This window comes from Zosterops lateralis (assembly GCF_965231275.1).
Source record: "Zosterops lateralis genome assembly, chromosome: 18".
In the NCBI taxonomy this organism is placed as follows: domain Eukaryota; kingdom Metazoa; phylum Chordata; class Aves; order Passeriformes; family Zosteropidae; genus Zosterops; species Zosterops lateralis.
Window position 1 is genome coordinate 3,914,869 of NC_139778.1, and position 17,859 is coordinate 3,932,727.

At 49.3% G+C, this 17,859-nt stretch overlaps 1 protein-coding gene across 1 annotated transcript in view; it reads right to left on the reverse strand.

The window, feature by feature from the left end:
• Window positions 1-17,859, reverse strand: part of SEPTIN9 (septin 9) — a 145,222-nt gene that overhangs the window by 113,016 nt on the left and 14,347 nt on the right. Inside the window, exon 2 of the mRNA XM_083874512.1 lies at window positions 3,667-3,723. Within this exon, the coding sequence (XP_083730638.1) occupies window positions 3,667-3,723 (57 nt within the window). The remainder of the gene's footprint in view (window positions 1-3,666; window positions 3,724-17,859) is intronic.

Genomic DNA, 17,859 nt, shown 5'->3' on the forward strand with positions numbered 1-17,859 from the left:
ACAGGAAAGCTGAGGCACCTGCTCCCCTCCCACCCCTTTGGGACCTCTGGTGAACAAAGCACCTGAGCCACAAATAGCACTGGGCCAGAGCAGAGCTGTCGAAACACAGCTGGAAGGCATCGTCCTCCCTGCGTTCACCTACACAGAGAAAATATGCTGGTTTAGCTAAATCAGTAAACTCTACCTCTTCGTGGACCCTCTCCTTGTGTTACCCTTGCCAGGGAAGTTCCTTCCTCTTTAGCAAAAACTGAGTTGTAGGCTGGAAACAAATCAAAGTACAGAGCACAGCTGGCTGCCCGAGAGGAACACGATCTCGATTCCTTCCACTCCAACTGCTCTGGGCTGTTTTCTGGCTGAGCTGTGAACACAGCACTGCTCCACATGGCAAATGTCAGCAAATATTTCTCCCCTTCAAATTCATCAGGTACAGTTGTAGGAAAATGAAGTGGGAGTAACTTCCCTGACACGCCATTCCTAACTCAGGCAGCACACACTGGAGGGATGGGATGGGATCATCCACAGGGACCTGGACTGGCTGGAGGGGCCCCTGTGACCCCCAGGAAGTTCACAGGGCTGAGGGCAGCATGCTGCACCTGCGTCAGGGCAATCCCAAGCACAGGCTGGGCAGAGAAAGGATCAGGACTATTCCTGGGGAGGACTTGGGGGTGTTGGCTGATGAGAAGTTCCACCTAACCCATCAAGGTGCACTACTGGCCCAGAGAGACAAACATGTCCTGTTTGTGAGCAGCACGTCCAGGGAGAGGATTCTGCCCCTTTATTCCACCCTCCTGAAACCCTTTCCTGCAGAGCTGCCCCCAGCTCTGGGGCCATCAACTCAGGAAGGATGTGAAGTGCAGGAGAGACTCCAGAGGAGACCACGGAGCTGCTCTAAGGGCTGGAGCCCCCCTGCTCTGGAGCCAGGCTGGGAGAGCTGGGGGTGACCTGGAGAAGGCTCCAGGGAGAGCTCAGACCCCCTTCCAGTGCCTGAAAGGCCTCCAGGAGAGCTGGAGAGGGACTTCTGAATCCCACCCCAGGGGCTTACCTGGGACTACCCAACAGGTTTGAACAAAACCAGCCCCAAATCCCTGGAACTGCTGCTCACCGAGCACTGCTGGATGCCAGTGCCACACAACCACTTCCAGAGGGACAAGGAGATTGGAGTCTCAGAATGAAGTTCCCAAAAGAGGTCAACACCAGTTCTGCAGGTTCCTACCCTCACTGCACAGCCCAGGGCAGCACCTGGATGCCTGTGGAGCTCTCTGGATGCCTGTGGAGCTCTCTGGATCCCAGGAGTTGGTGGCTATGGAAATTCACGTCACCCCTTTCGTTGTTTAGGGTGGCAAAGAGCCCAAAGCAACCGAGCTCCTTCTGCAACGCTTCACTTGCAACCACTGCTCAGTCATCCCAACCCCAATTTATCTTTTACAGGAATAAAAGCTTCTGGGTGCAAGGCCAGATGTGCAGAGGGGAAAATTTGGACCTGAAACAAGGGGAAATTGAGCTGCAGTTATATGGAGTCATAAATATTTACTGCAATGTAAACTGAAGGACTGAACTGCTCATTTGATTTTTCAAGTTGAAAAAAAAAATTAAATTTTACAAGGTCTCTCACCAGAAAAGTGGAAAAGTATATAATTAGAGTCTAAGGAAAACAAGCTTGAACAAATGTGCTGTGTCTGTCAGTGTGGATTCCCTACACCCCACTCCCTTTGGAGCTGCACCAATTCCCCCTTCTGTCCTCGGATGTCTGTACATGAGAGCAGGCGGTGCCAGGGCTGAGGCAGAAGCTTTGTTTGTGCATATGCACAAGATAAACACACACTCCAGCTCAGAACTGCCAGCTCTGTGCTGGTGGCCCACTTTTTGAAGCATCAGCTCTAAAATTCAGCTCAGTCCTTCCGGCCTCTCGCTGTCGTGAAGCTTTAACACCCACACGACACCAGGACTCCCCAGTATTGATCCCTCAGTCCATTCTTGCTGCCACTTGACATCAGTCTGGGGTGCAGTGGCCTGCTCTGACCACAGCTCCACCCTCCCACTGATGGTGCAAAGGCTGTGGAGCTGCAGATGCCAGCAGCAGGACAGTGTCACAGCCCGTCACCCTGCCCTGTGCCACAACCAGCTGTCCCTGTGCTGAGGAGGGCCAGGCAGGCAGTGTCCCAGCTCCCAGGGCCTTCAAGTGCACGTCCAAGCAGACATCCATGACTAATCCCCATCCCACACGTGCTGCTGGCTGCTCCCAGCACAGCACTGAAGTCACTGCTCCAGGAAGGCACCCCCAGGGTGGCTTTCTGCTGCCACCCACGCCGAGGGAAAAGCTGGAAAGAGCTGTTTTGATAAGCCCATCTGGGAGCTGAGGCAGGATATGAGGGCTGAGGGGATGGATTGAAACAGTAAATCGAGCCCGGAGGGAGCAACTGAGTGACAGAGAGACCACGGGGACAGGAGAGGACAAAACCTGAAATAAATGTGATCAGAGCAGGACAAAACCTGAAATAAACATGGTCAGAGCAAGATAAAACCTGAACTAAGTGTGGTCAGAACAGGGTGATGAGAGGGTGAATGAGTTTTGGGGGGGACAGGCAGCAGAGAAAATGAGGCAGCAATGGCAAGGAGAGGTCATCCAGGCCGGAATTAGATGATCTCTAAGGGCCCTTCCAACCCAAACCATGCTAGGATTCCATGATATCAGAGAAGGAAACACAAAGGAAGATTTCAGTGGCAACAAAGCACCTGCTAATGAAGAATAATGTCTGGGGTGTCCAAAGCACCTCCATATGGAGACACACAGCTTCCCACAGGGGTGTGAACCAAGGAGCAGCAGCACAGGCTCCTCAGAGGGGCTAATACAGCCAGCAAATGGGCTACCAGAAGGGAAAGCCCACATCTGGCCTGCCTCAGCTTCCCTTGGAGTATTTGAGATGTGAACAGTGACATTTTTCTCTTGCAGACAAGCACCAGGGACAGTCCCTGGGCAGCCTCAGCATGTGTCACACAGACCACACAGCCTCAGGTACTCACAAGCACTGGGAATTCTGCTACTGCTTTCCCGAGGCTGGGAAACACCTTCTGCAAGAGAAACAAACCCTCCCACCTGCTTCCTTCTGGATCAGAAGCAGCTTCCAAAACATTAAGCTGCAATTAGGGCTTAGTAAATTTAGCTACGAGCACTTATAATCCATAAATCTGCACATCCAGTAAAAAATAATAGCTAAGGAGAGTCCAAAAGAGCTACTAAGGACTAAAGTGGATTTCAACCACAGGCCACTCCTGCTTTCTGTTGCCCTGTGTTGAACTGAGTTGGAGCTTGCTAATTATTGTCTCTGGACCCATTATACAATAAGGAATATTTTATATTCTCTCTCTTTTCATAGATTTTTGGGGCTTTTAACATATATATATATATATATATATATATATATATACACCTCCCTCTGTTTTTTACAGGACTGCTTTCTTTCTCCAGCATAGAGAGCTCTGCATTTATCAGCACAAGCTTTGCCTTTCAAACTGTGGCAAAACGTGATTTCTGAGCATCACTTCCTTCATTCCCTTTATTTTTATTTTATTTTATTTTATTTTATTTTATTTTATTTTATTTTATTTTATTTTATTTTATTTTTAAGTGGATGAGGAGGTTTCAAAGAGAAAAATTCACACACTTACTGGGACTTGTCTGGTCGCTGAGCCTCCGAAGTCTCCCGCTGGAGGTCCGGGTGATTCCTAAAGCAAGAAGAAGGTTGGAATGAGGAGTGAATATGGTGTGTGGGGTGACCTCCCTGCTGTCACTCTACAGCTGGCAAGGCACAGGTCTGTGGGGAATCTACTCTGTACAACCATCTCTCACATCCAGGGAGAGCTGCACATTATTTTAACCAAAAAACACCTGAGGAGAGACCTCCACCCTTCCCTGAAGATGTCAAACATTATTATTCAAACACACCAAACTCACAAATGTATTTAGGGTTTCCAGAAACACTAGAGGGGACTTTAGAAATCATTATGTGGGATATTCACATTCACCTCTCGCTCCAGGATATTTTATCCTGGAGAGAAGTGCAGCACTTCCTCAGACAGATTTCCTTCCTGGGAGAGGAGAGTGCAGGAATTCAAGGATTTGCAGGAGTCCTGCACCTACAGAGACTCCTCTCTGGAGGGACTGCACCAATATCCTGGGAACACAGCATGTGTGGGGTCAGAGCAGGGGAACAGGGGATGCACCTTCCCTTCACACACATTTCAGAGAGTCCTCAGGAACTCCCAGGTGCCTGCCTGCCTCCCAGACTCCAGGGAAGCCAGTGGCACCTGCTGACTACATCAACACTTCTAATCCATCATCACCTTGTTTAATTTCTCTGCCATCCCAGCTGCCTAATTGTAAAATGATGATTGCCACAGCACTCGTTTCCCACTCAGCAAGAACCTGAATTCTCTTTAAAATCCCCAGAAATCCCATTTAGTTAAAACACAGCCATATGAAACTCTACACGGATTTGTGCCTCAGCTTCTAGCTTTATCCCCCCAAATGTTATGGAATGGACATTCCCAGGAGGTCTGGTGGCTCCTCAGTCTCTGGAGGGTCTTGCTGGAGGAGCAGGATGGTGTTCAGGAGGGACACCAGCTCCAGGACATTGTCCAGGATGGACATCAGCTCCAGGACAGTGTCCAGGATGGACACCAGCGCCAGGACAATGTCCAGGATGGACACCAGCTCCACAGAAGTGTCCAGGATGAACACCAGTTTCAGGAAAATACCCAGGATGGACACCAGCTCCAGAACAATGTGCAGAATGGACACCAGCTCCAGGACATTGTCCATCACCTCAGGCACCAGAAGCTAGAATTGCCAAGCCCTGAGAACTCCTCAGCTCATTCCAAACCCTGCCTCAGCACACAAAAACCTCAGCTCAGGGCTTCTACCTCTAAACAGGTAAGAAACCCCCAGGATTTGATGGTGGTGATGTCATTCTGTTCTATTATTTAAACTGTGTTCTCACCATCTACCAGATCTGTTGGACAAGAAGCAAAGGGATTAAAACAGCATCAATTAAAGATGCAGAACAGCCCTAAACTGTGATTTGTAATGGAGTCACAACCTTACAAACCTTGTCAGCTGGAAGAATGCATTGTACAAGAAAAATAAAATACATAAAAAAAGAAATAGATATATATAGAAAAAAAGGCAGGAAAACTTTCATACCAGTAAGGCCTGGGCTAGAGGGAGGGAAGGGAAAAGAGTTGCCTGGCAGCTGGACATGGAAAAAGCATTTCATGCTCAGAACCCTGTGCTTGTGTATATATATATATATATATATGCACATGTGTGTTTGCTTTCCCCCTTTCCTTTTCTAACATAAAAAGCCTCTGTGTCTACAACGTGATGTGGTTGAGCCACAGGGCTGGTCCTGGGAAAGGGTGACCCAGGGAGAACCCACGGGCAGCACCACCCAGAGCCATCCCCCTGCCTCGGCTCTGCCCCTAAAAAGCCAAAAATAGAGGCAGGACTGTCCACCCACACACAGGAACAGCCAGCCTGTCTGCTCCAGAGCTTTACCTGCATTGGTGCTACACCCATCACCCAGCCTCACTTTCCATCCCTCACAGCACAACAAGGGCTGAAGCTTTTGGGAACTTGTGCCTTGTAACCAGCGTTTTGAATTTTAAACATATTTTTGCTATTAAACCCAGTCCCTGAATATTTTCTCTTAATTCTTTTCTCCTCTCTAAATGCCTCCTGCTCCTTTGGATGCTAGCAAGAACGAAAAGCCATATTTCCTCTGCTGAGCAGATTTTTAAACAGCTCTTCTTGAGCCAGGCTGCAGGAGCAGTCACATCCCAGCCCTGCTCTGTGCAGAGAATTCCCCGTGTGCAGGCAAGGTGCAGTGTTGAAATCCAGCTCTCAGAACTGCTCCAAAACCCAGAGAAAACCGTCCCTGATGGGTGGCAGGCTAAGGAATGCAGCTCTGCAGCCATGCTGAGCTGGTTAGCACAGCCTTTCATGTTCAAAGCCTCCACACAGGCTGCGGCGGGGCAGGACGGAAGCTGAACGAGGAGCTCACAAGCTTGGACAGGATCACACATAGGAAATAGGCTTTATTCCCTTCAGCAACGACTGCAGTGGAAAAACACACACAGCACTTGGAGCATCCATGGCCTGGCTGAGCCCGTGGCTTTTGTGCAAGCGTTTCTGAGGGTTTGTTTGTGTGTGCCCTGTCTCCCAGGTTTTCTCTGGGGAGCTGGAATTACCATTCACACCCTTCTTGCAAAGCGGTGGACGAGCCGAGATGTTTTGCTCTGTGTTGGAGGCAGCATTAGGAGGAGGTTTTTCTGACAGCTGTTGCTTCACTGCTTGTAAACAACATTAATAATACATAATAATGCTGTTCACCCCCTCTCAGACAAAGGGGAAATGAGGAGCAAACTAGGAAATGGTATGATTCTTGCAAAAGCAGGGCCCATAGCCAGATACAGACTTGCTGACTTCACTTCAAATCTTAGAAATTGAGGAGTTAATTATCAAAAATACTCTTTTCCTAAATAGATAACATGGTGATAATTAACTATCAATGGAGCCCTGTGAAGAACAAATAACATTTGGGCAAACATAATTTTTTATGTTTCAACCAGGCAGCCCAATACCTTAATAGAAGATGTTAAGAAACAGAAAATCTACAGAGAGGAGGGAGAGCTGCAGAGTCTGAGCCAAGTTTTCTATCTGTGATGCCCCACTGCCCCTCCACAGGGGGAGGATCCAGACACAGTCCTGGAAAGCAGATAAACAGCAGGGAAACCTGGCAGTCTGGCAAGCCAAGGAGGGAAGATCTGGCAAAAACCTAAAATAAATAACGAGGAAGCAACAGCTAAAAATATGCTGCTGTGGATACCCTGCCAGGGAGCTGGCGGAGGGGGCAGGACCAGAGAGCATCAGCTGCTGAGTGTGTGCTGGGGTTACCTCTATTTATAGCCTGGGAGCAGCAGTTTGAGCCCCAGGTTTGGGCTGGGAAATGAAAATCAAACATTTCCACCGCAGACACAGAGTCTGTGTGAGCTTCCCTCTCAGCACCCTCCAGCCACGCTGGAAATGCACTGTAGCACTCTGGACTGAGAGCCACAGTGCAGAGTGCTTTATTTAGCTGAAATTGGGAATTCTCCCCCTGGCTCCCATCAGAAGGAATTCAGAACGGAAGAGTCCAAGAGTTAGAAGTCATTCAACGCGGCGGATGTGCCTCAGCAGGACAAAGCCCAGCTCAGCCTCACCTTGGCTCACTCACTGAGCAGTGTTTTTTCACATTTTATAATCAATGACTAATTCCCTCCAGATCCACGGGCTGGGGCCATGTGGCCCAGCAGAAAGGCAGCAGTACCCAAACCCTCTGCACCTCTCCGGGGTCTCCCTCACAGCTGACAAAGCCCAGAATTGCCCCCACGATGGTGTCAGTGCCAGGCTCACATTTAAATTGCTCCCTCCAGACAATACTAGGCCAAGTTTTCTACTGTTTCATGGTTCTTGCAGCTGCTGATGTAACAGTGGAGGTAAAGCATCCCAGTACTGAAATGGGAGAATCTTCTGGGTGCTCACTCTGCTGCAGGGCATGCAGACAGGGCAGGGCAGGGCAGCAGGGGGATGGAATCCAGCTTGTCTGGAGAAATGGCCAGTGTGACTTTTCTAGCTGAGTTGGCCGAATCTGAACCCAGAGCTAACCAGGGAATTGCCAGAGATGTTCCTCTCCAACGAAGTTAACGCATACATTCCCCAAAACACAGCAGAGTTTTTGGATGGCACACTCCAAACCTTCTGGATGCATGTAAGAGTGAAGAGAGAGCCCAGGTGAGATGGATTTTCTCCTCACAGTGAGCCATCCATGCTGCTACACTCACATGATGTAAAATCCCAAAAGGACGAGCAATTCCCATTATCAACAGAAACCACGCGGTGAGGACAAACAATGGGAGATGCAGCTCAGGAACTCAAAAACAAAACAAACAAACAGCAGAAGCCAAGCCAAACAAAGGTGGTGATGGAAAGGGACGGGCCAAGCTCAGCAGGAGCTGTCCCACACTGTGCTGGAGTCAGCAAAGAGGCACCAGCTCATCTGAGCAGCCAGCGTGAGCGTTGCTCCTGTTCCATGTACTGGCTGCAGGCTCTGGCATCAGAGAGTGCAGCTCCTTCTTCACCCAGCACAGCTCAGCAGGGTGTCCAGACAGCCCTGGAGGTGTCTCCGTGCAGGAACAGTTTCCTGCTCTGGCCATACCCACACTCCTGGCTGCCTGGAGCTCCCAGCCAAACCACAGAGCCTCCTCTGGATGGTTCCAGCTCTGGGGTGCTGGGGGCTCCTCAGCAGAACCCTTCAGAGGGCTCACAGCACCCACACACCACCAGCAGCTTCCAAAGCAAAGGCTGGCAGGGTTGAGTCCCCCCAGGGCAGGACCCACAGCCCCTGGGCCCTGCACACACCCAGCCCCACCTCCTCCACCCCATCCTGCCCTGTGCCACCCCCTCAGGCCCTCCTGCTGTCACCTAGGAGCATGTTAAGGACAGCAAGGGTGTCACTGCCCTGCTCAGGTGCCAAACTGCTGGGACAGGGTTTTGCACTCTTTGTTCATTGTGCAAGTCCATCCCAACACTCTTGGCACCACTCAGGGTGTGAAACCTCTCTTGCTGTACTCACATCACAGAGTGACATCCATCCAGAGAGGGGGCAGGTGAATTACCTTCACTGACAGCTGCATTTCACCCAGAAAGGCTCCAAAAGCTCCAGGGATAATAAAGAGTGGCTGGAGAAGACCTCATCAGCAGCAAGGCCTGGAGCTGTTAACAGGAGGAAAGGCCACACATGGTTTGACCCACAGTGCACAATCACTGCCTCTGCTGAGCTGCAGAGCTCTAATGCTGACACAGGACATCACCTCTGTGACAGCTGGGGACACAGGGGAGTGACTGCAAGGGAGGGACATCCGTGTGCAGATTAGCAAAGGAAGAAGAATCTCTATTGCTCTGAGTCCAGTGAACCACACAATTACAGCTTCCCTTCCATTAGCCTGAAATCCACTTGCAACATTAACCTCAAAAGGAATACAGTTAACAAAAAAAAAAAGGGGGGAAAAAATTCATGTTCATTTCCAATACTAATCAAAAACATGCACTGAAGAATAAAAGATACTTTTCCACATTCTGCGTAACAGAAACTCTTTACAAAGAAGCTGAGCACAGCTAGAAAAAAAATTTAAAATCTTCAACCCTAGTGCAGGGTTTCATTCTGGATCAAATATCTCTGGCAGCAAAGTGAGCTTTCACCAGGATGGAGAGATGCTGGTGGGGTGGAGGGAGGGATGCTGGTGGGATGGAGGGAGGGATGGTGCTGGAGGGGTGGAGTGATGCTGTGGCCGAGGGGCACTGACTGCACACTCAGGAGTGCCCCAACATCTTCTCCAACACAGCCTAAATACACTAACAAGCTGTGTCCAGGTCAAAGGTTGAGCACAGGCAGCCTAAACCACCACCAATTTCCTTCCCATGGGAGCTGGAGCCACACAACACTGCTCACCAGTACAAGGAGCCATGAGTTCACACTTAGAAAGAACCCAGCCCAAGGCTGGAGCTCAAAACACCCTCAAGGAAACCACAGGAAAACTGGCATCAGCAAGATGCATCTATTCCCACCACAACACTCTACTTTAGCAGGTGCCAAAAGCATTCTAACACTAAAACAATGTTCCAGAAGCTCGTGCTGATGATAAGAGGCAGCAAGACTCAAACCTCAATGTTTGAAACATTAGAAAGGCTTCCCCAAGGCCAGCAGTGGTCTGCACAAGCCAAGGGCTGTGTTAGGCAAGACCAGTCCCGTACATGGTGGTAGAGGGTGACAGGGGACACAGCGCTTTAACCTTGGCTCAAATTTAGGCTTTGATTCAAATTGCTAACTCAAATTAAACTGCAGTAATTCTCAGGAAATCAATTGTTGCATCCATAAAGCTGAAGGCCAGAAAATTGCCTTGGCTGACCCACAAAACCCACAGAACACACTTCTGTCTGGTCAGTGTGGATTCAAGCTTGTGCTTGAACTAAGCCTTGGCTTTTTGGAGACATTCAATCTCAAGACTAAAACACTGGAGTGATCTCAAGTGCTTTGGCAAGTTGTTCAAGAACTAAAATGGCCTTCAAACAATTCAGAGGCTCTCCCTTTTCCCCCATGAGCTTATTCTGAGGTGAGTAAGCTCAGTCCTCAGTTATTCACTACACAGAAATAACGAGATCATTTCACCACCCCTCCTGATCATCTGTTCTTCACTGACCACAAATTCCTCACAGCTGACACTCATTCAGAGATACGCTGGACAATCATAAAAGCACTAAAAAACAACAAAAAAAAAAAAAATTAGCACAAGCAGTTTTTCTTATGAAAAAAAAAAGTGTGTTAGTCATCATCTGTGATCCTTCTGGCTGGAGTGTTCCAGCAATCCTGCTGGGCAGTGGTGATGGTGCCACGTCACCACAGCAAAGGCTTGTGCAGATGCATTTTCACATCACCACCATCCACACAAACTGGAAGGGACTGCAAAAACAGGCCTTTTGTATGTGTTGTCAGCTCTGCTGGCTTAGGGGATTCCTTTACTTAGCAGCAGGAGGCAAGGGGAAAGGGTTTATGTGGGAATAGGAAACGTCTCTTGTGAAGATCTGCTGGTTGGGGATGGACCTGGTAACCACAGTCAAGCCTAAAATCCCTCCAGGTTTGTAGGGCTCATATTTCTAAATCTAAAAAAAAATTAGCCTGCTGGCAGCTGCTAACTTTTTCTTAAGGGGAAATTTTTCAAGAAAGCTTCTTCTCAAAACAATCTTGGCAAACAACTCTCCTTTCTCAAAACGATCTCTCTCCAGGTGGTGTTTTGCTGTTTCTCTGGTTTAACTAGTGGGATTAGAGAGGTGTCATTCCTATTCACCAGCCATGCTCAGTCTGTATGGGAACACCTTATAAAAAGTAGTAAGAATTAAACAATAAAAGCCTTTTTTTCTATGTTCTTTGCCTTCTGAAATATTTGAAGTCTTTCATCTTTCTTTTGTGTCCTACAGCGACACAGGTTCACTGTTGATGCTAACCAGATTTCCAGAGCAGTCTAGTCCCTCTAAATTTCCCCTGTCTTCACCACACTCCTCACTTGCTCACAGTCCTTATCTGCCAAAATCCAAGAGAGAGGAGCAGGACACAAGAACTGGAATTCAATGAACAGGTGCCTCGTGGCATTTTCACTGCCTGAGGGGATTTTGAGCCTGTAAAGTCATGGCAAGAGCAGCTTGGATCTGGTCCCATTTGTTCCTGGAGAACCTGCAGCATCCCAGCAGAGGAAGGAAGGCATCTAAACCCATGCAAGCTGCAGCCTTGCTCAAAGAAGGAAATAACTCTTCCATTAATAATCAAAGTCTTACACTAACCAGCTGCCACAAGAGCTCCAGCAAGCTAGAAACGTGTTAGTTAATTAACATTAATAACACAAGTGTCCCCAGGAGCCTGAGTGGACAAGGGATAAGGCTCAGCACCCAGAGTACTATGGAAACAAAGGAAAAGCAAATAATCACCACTCATCCTTCACCTTCCAAAACCCCCAACACTTACAGCTTCCAGCCCCATGAGTGCACCTCACTTCCTTGGGTTCATCTGGCAATGGCCACGGGTTGGCTGGAGAAAGCCACGAGCAGATTGGAAGGAGGGGAAAGGAATTTTAAAACTCCAGTGTGGTATCTCCATCTGGATCAAACACCCCCGAGCCACCCTGCAGCTCTGCTCCCTACTCCCACAGGCCTGGCTGTGACCACACAGGACAAGTCCTGGTGCAAACTTCCCAGCCCAGCATCTGCCCCTCTGCTCTGCTCCAGCACTCTGTGCAGTTCTACCACATGAAGTACCAATGTGGTACCTCAGATTAAGAACAAAATAAAATTAAGAAGTCATCCTTACTTAGATTTTAAATCAACCTCTTGCCACCTTCTTACAACCTCGCTGCAATTGCATTGTTTTCCTCAGCCTCAGCATTTGTTCAGTGACTGCTCACAGCTTCCTTGCTCATTTCACACACACACACAGAAAACTCCCAAAGTCGTGTTTCAGAGGGTCCCCCTGGCAACAAACAGCACTGGATTTATCATGGGAGCCCTGCAGGCCTGGGGCTGCCATCGGGATGGAATACAGACCCCTTCTGTTTGCCAGGCCCTGCAAGGCAAATGTTGATTTTTCCCAGAGAGGGGTGGGGACGTACAAAGGAGGAAAGCCCAGAACAAAGAGGCAGCAGCAGCAGCAGCCAAAGGGCAGCAGACGACAAAGGGCAAAGGTCAAGGGCTCTCCTGAGCCTGGGTGACCCACGGGGTGACCCACAGCGTCCTTGTCAGAGGGCTGCCAGGACCTGGAGCGAACAGGACACCCAGAGCAGAGCCTTAAGTCTTAGCTGTCATGTATTTCAGATTCTGTGCTGCCCAGGGGTGCAGTTCTGAGCCTCACAGTCAGTGTCACTCAGCTCTGCACACAGCAGGGACACAAAACAAATCCTTTTCCTGCTGCACATCAGGACAACTGTTACAAGTTTTCAGGCCCAAAAGCACAAACAGGGGTGGCTGAAAAGAGAAGACAAGAGGGTTGGGATTTCATAAGCTGAAGCTGTAATTAGACAATTAACCCCAATATGCAAATGGACCAAAACTTATCAAAGTGTGAGACCTTGTGACCATTTGTCCATTTTGTGACCATTTTGGGTCCACCTTGTGTGTAGGCCTGGCCAGGCTCTTGTCCTGCTCAATGTACAGTCTTTAAAGGCCTTTTAATAACTATCTGCTATATTCTCTTTGCTCTGTCCAGTCTCTGTTCCAGGTCAGCCCTCTCAAGGCATCACGCAGACACTTTGGAACACCCAGCCCCAGGGAGCCCCTCCCCACCAGAGCTGCAGGGGGAACAGGACAGCCTTTGGGTTTGAGAGCAACGTCTGACTCTGCAGATGCTGCAAAGGGAGAAGCTCAGCCAGGGATTTTCCTTAGGTGCAAGTCCCACTCTTGCTCCAGAGCTGGACAAAGTGTCCTCTTCCTTCCTGCCCTGTGAGAGATGCTCCTCTGCAGCCAGGGGACATCTGGGTGGAGGAACCAGAACCAGGCAAAGGAGCAGCCAAGGGCCCATGGTCACTAAATCCCTTCCTAGCCAGAGACTCAGATGAACATTCAGGGTCAAGATCCACAAACTGTCTGGCCACTCAATCAAGAACAAGCTACCTCTGCACAGCACAGAAACACAGTTCTATTATTGCATGTCCTTTTTTCCTGTATCTTGCTATCTCCAGGCCTGCATCTACACAGCTCTGAGAGTTTTCTGCTTTTTCTGTTTCCCATTGAAGAGCATCAAGACTAAGCAGATAGTGGTCACTTTTCTCTCCACACACATATATATACATATATTTATATATATATATATATATATATGAAATATGTTCTAAATATGCTTCAGGCTTCAAACACTACCAGAGCCCTTCCACCTGAGCAGCCCCAGCCTGAACACACACACACACACAGAGCCCACACAAGGATGAGTCTGCACTGCTTGAGCAGATCCCCTGTGGTACCCTGATCCTGCAGAGAATTGTCTGAAAGTCAGAAAGCCCAAGCTCCAATCTGTGGTTCAGCAACCAGCCCCCTGCAGAGCCCTACACCACAAACCTGAGCTCAGAATGGCAATTTCTCCCTTGGGACATCACAAATGCACATTTATCTCTGAGCCCAAGCCCAGATACATCTTGATTCTCAGCAGATGCTGAGGTGGGCAGGCAGGGAGGACCAGCTCAGCCATGGGGCAAAGGCAGCTGCCAGCAGAGGAGTCAGAACTGCTCAGCCACCATCAGGACTCCAACATGACTCTCTGCACGTAATTTTCCTCCTCCACAAACTCTTCCCTGCCTGTAAAATGAGGTGTCAAACACTTCCCCTGGTCAGAGGAGCTGCAGGGATATATTATTTAATGGTTTTACATTTTAGCTGTACTTTAAAGAATGACTCAGACACTATCTATAGATTCCTGAGATAATGTCCGCTGTCCTTAAACAGGAGAGAAGGGAAATTACAATTTGAGACTACAGTGAAGCCCTGGCCTCATACAATTGAGGGTTTTCTCCTATTAATTCTACCTCAGAAGTAGCCAAGGCAACCCAGATTCATAAACTAATAACATTCTTTGGTGTTTTTCCTTGTATCTTACAATTATATTTAATAGTGGCCGCAGTGGGGAAGTTGGAAGAGAACTTCAGCCAAACTTAGGACATATTTGAGTGCCTAATGCTGCAGATCAGCTTTCACTGGAGTTTGCAGAAGTGCCTTTACAAACTTCAGTACAATTCCATCTGGACCTTACGAGATGTCCCTCAAGCCTCACTCGTGGAGCTGGTTTTGGGACCATGGTTGTTTCTTCTGTAGGTGTATGACCTGGAGATGGACGAGAGAGCTGTGTCTGTGAGGGGACAGTAAACTCCAAGATTACATTTCTTGTGTGCTCCCTTTCTGCCCCCCAGACTCTCTCTATAAACCATTTAGAGGCATTTAATGAAGGGCTCAGGTTGTGACAAGTCCCCATGGCCCATGCTGTGGCCTGGAATCCAGCAGGGACACCCAGCACAGAAGCAGGAAGTTCATTTAAATCAATAAATAGGTAGAATCAATATGTAAGTGCCAATATCCTATTGGGTTGTCCTTTAAATCTTTGTAAGGGACAAGGGGCAGGAACTGATCTTTTATCTCTGGTGACCAGTGAGAGGACTCAAGGAAACAGCAAAAAGCTGCACCAGGGGAGGCTTAGGCTGGATATTATGAAAAAGTTTTCCATCCAGAGGGTGGTGGGGCACTGAACAGGCTCCCCAAGGAGCCTCAACCCAGCCAGAGTCCAAGCAGTGTTTGGACAATGCCCTCAGGCACAGGGTGGGATTTTGGGGCTGTCCTGTGCAGGGCCAGGAGTTGGGCTTCATGTACCTTGTGTGTCCCACCACAGAATATTTTTTGATTCCATGGATAAAATAATTCTAGACCTAACACCTCCCTTTGTGCCCAGCCATGCTCTCCAACAGCCAACTCTAGAGCAGAGCAGCAGGAAAATTAGGAATGGGTTCATTTAAATAAAGCCCAGATATAAAAACCACCTCTGGATGCTACTCCATGGTTACACACAGCCCTCTCCAGGTACCAAGTGGTCCCAATGCAAACTCCTTCTCCTAATGGGCTTCTCCAGCTGCCAGCCAGGGAAAAGCAAAGCACCTGGCACCACCAAACAGCCCAGCCCTGGCAAAGGGCAGGGTGAAATCACTCCTGGCACAGGTGAAAACCATTCCAAGTGATGGAGCAGTGCCTGCAGCCTCTGAGGAAGCCTTCACAGAGAGAAAGAGGGCTCACACAAGGAGGCACAAAGCCTATTCTGTGGGTGTGGTGAAAGGCAGCATTGTCCATGGAACATGGAACGCTCGGGGTAATGGAGCCCTGGGTCCCATCCAGAACCCCCCCGGGTCACTCAGCCCAACAATCCAGATGTTCAGTCTCCACTATGCAAATCTCTGTCACAAAAAAGGCAGTTTTTGCTCTTCCTGAGTGACCCAAACCCCAGTGCACTGACCCTGGCACAGCAGAGTCCCCGTGCAGTGCCAGGAGGGGATTCCAAGAGTGGAGCTCCTGGGCAGGCTCCTTGTGCCATAAGGAATGAACCACACAGGGAGAACCTGCCCCGGGGCATGCACAGCCTGCTGCCAGCCAGTCCTCAAAGGTATTTCCCTGTCTGGAGGCTCAGGTCACTTCTGATTCCCCTGCACCACAGTCAGAGTTCATCACAAACAGCACCTCCTGCAGCCTGGGCACTCCAACACCTCCTGTCCAGTGGGGATCCATGGCACTGCCACATCCCCCCAGCCCAAACCCACCTCCAATTTCTGCACCCCTGGCAGGAACATCACCCAGTGAGGAACCTCCCTCCCCTGTCCAGAGCTGCAGGACTGACATGGGGCCAAGGCAGGATGCTCTGGGGGGTGTCAAAATTCCAGCCTTATCTCCAGAGGCTGAGATCATGAGGAGAAAATGTTTCTGTGTTGTCTCAGCCAGCTTCCTGTTGGCACCCCTCTTCCTCCACTGAAGCACCTCTCCGTGAGCAGTGTCAGAGCCAGGGAAGAACATTCACTGGTACAGATTAAATGTGTTTGCCACGTCTGAGCCATCAGATTTGTGACAGTATCTGTCCTTAGCATGACCCAGCTGCTCCTCAACCAGCTGTGAGGCTGGGCCAGCAGCCCCAGCTGCAGGGGGATGCTGCTGCCACTGCTTTTGGAGCCTGCTGCCACACCAAGCAGTCACCACAGGCTTGTCACTGGCTGAAAGCTGGCAGCCACCTGCTTCAGTGCCTGAAGGAAAGATGGGATCAGGACCTGAGATCTCCAGAGGGTTTGACTCCTCACCCCACCAGCACCTGGAAGCCACAACCAGGAGCTGGGCTCTGCAGCACTGAGTCACCTCCAGCCCCAGATGGAGGGGGAAGATGGGGTGAATCATCTGCTGGAGAGAGGCTGCAGGGACCAGCTCTGATTCAGAGATGCTTTGAGATGGCTCAACTCAGGCAAAATTAAATTCCACCTCGTTTTTTTTCCAGATCTCAGTAATACAGGATATTAACTCCCTCAGCTTTAAGATCAGTGTCTGGATGAGCTGCCAGAATAGGAAGCACTTGGGTCATCTGCAGCCACCTGACAAGGAGCAGAACTCAGGGCATCTGCTGGTGCTCCAGCCTGGCCACACAAACCAAATGAGGCATCCCAGTCCACATTCATCCACAGAGTGGCTCCCCTGGAGGAGCCCAAAGCCCCTCTGCAGGCTCTGCCCAGGTGACACAAGCACAGAGAAGGTCACTGCCACACAGAGCCGTGCTCTGTGAGAAGGTGACATCCATGTCCCTCTCCAGGGGCGACTGTCTCCCTTCACTCCCTGATCTCCCTGTATATAAACAAAGCACTGACCTCCAGGGCTGCTGGGCATCTGTCACCATCACTTTATTCCACAAAATAGTGAAATTAAAAAAAAAAAAACAACGAAATCACCCTGCAGCTGAAACAGTGCTTAATCTTGCAGAGATTATGATGACATGATTTGAAAAGCAGAGCTCTCTGCTTGGTTTGTAGTCTTATTTTGCCCATAATCTGTAGGCAACAAGGCTTGGATGCCTCCAGTCTTCTTAGGGGCTATGCCAAGGCAGCTTTTAATCCAAAGTCTGACCTCCCAGCTGTGCTTTGACCTAAGGATACACCATCCGCTGACCAGTAGAAATGGGAAGAGAGTTTATTAAAAACTCTCTTATTAAAGATGATGGCGATGCCAAGTGAGGATGAAATGTTAAAGATGATTAGAATTCAAATTAATCCAAATACTGTGTAAAAGGACAACAAACAAACAAACACAACAACAACAACAAAAAAGACTGAGGGGAGACCTCACTGTGGTGTTCAAAATCCTCACAAGAGGCATCACAGGGGCAGGTGATCTCTTCACTCTGGTGACCAGGGACAGGACTCAAGAAAACGGCTGGAGCTGAGTCAGGGGAGGTTTAGGTTGGATATGAGGAGAAGTTTTTCACCCAGAGGGTGGCTGAGCACTGGGACAGGCTCCTCAGGGAGCTGATCACAGCACCAAGCCTGTCTGAGCTCAAGGAGCTTTTGGACAATTCTCTCAGGCCCACGGTGGGACTTTTGGGGTGTCCTGTGCAGGGCCAGGAGTTGGAATTGATGATCTTGTTGGGTTATTTCCAACTGTGCATATTCTGTGAATCTGTAAAAAACTAGGACAGGACACAGTGGGCAGGGACACAGTGATCAGGC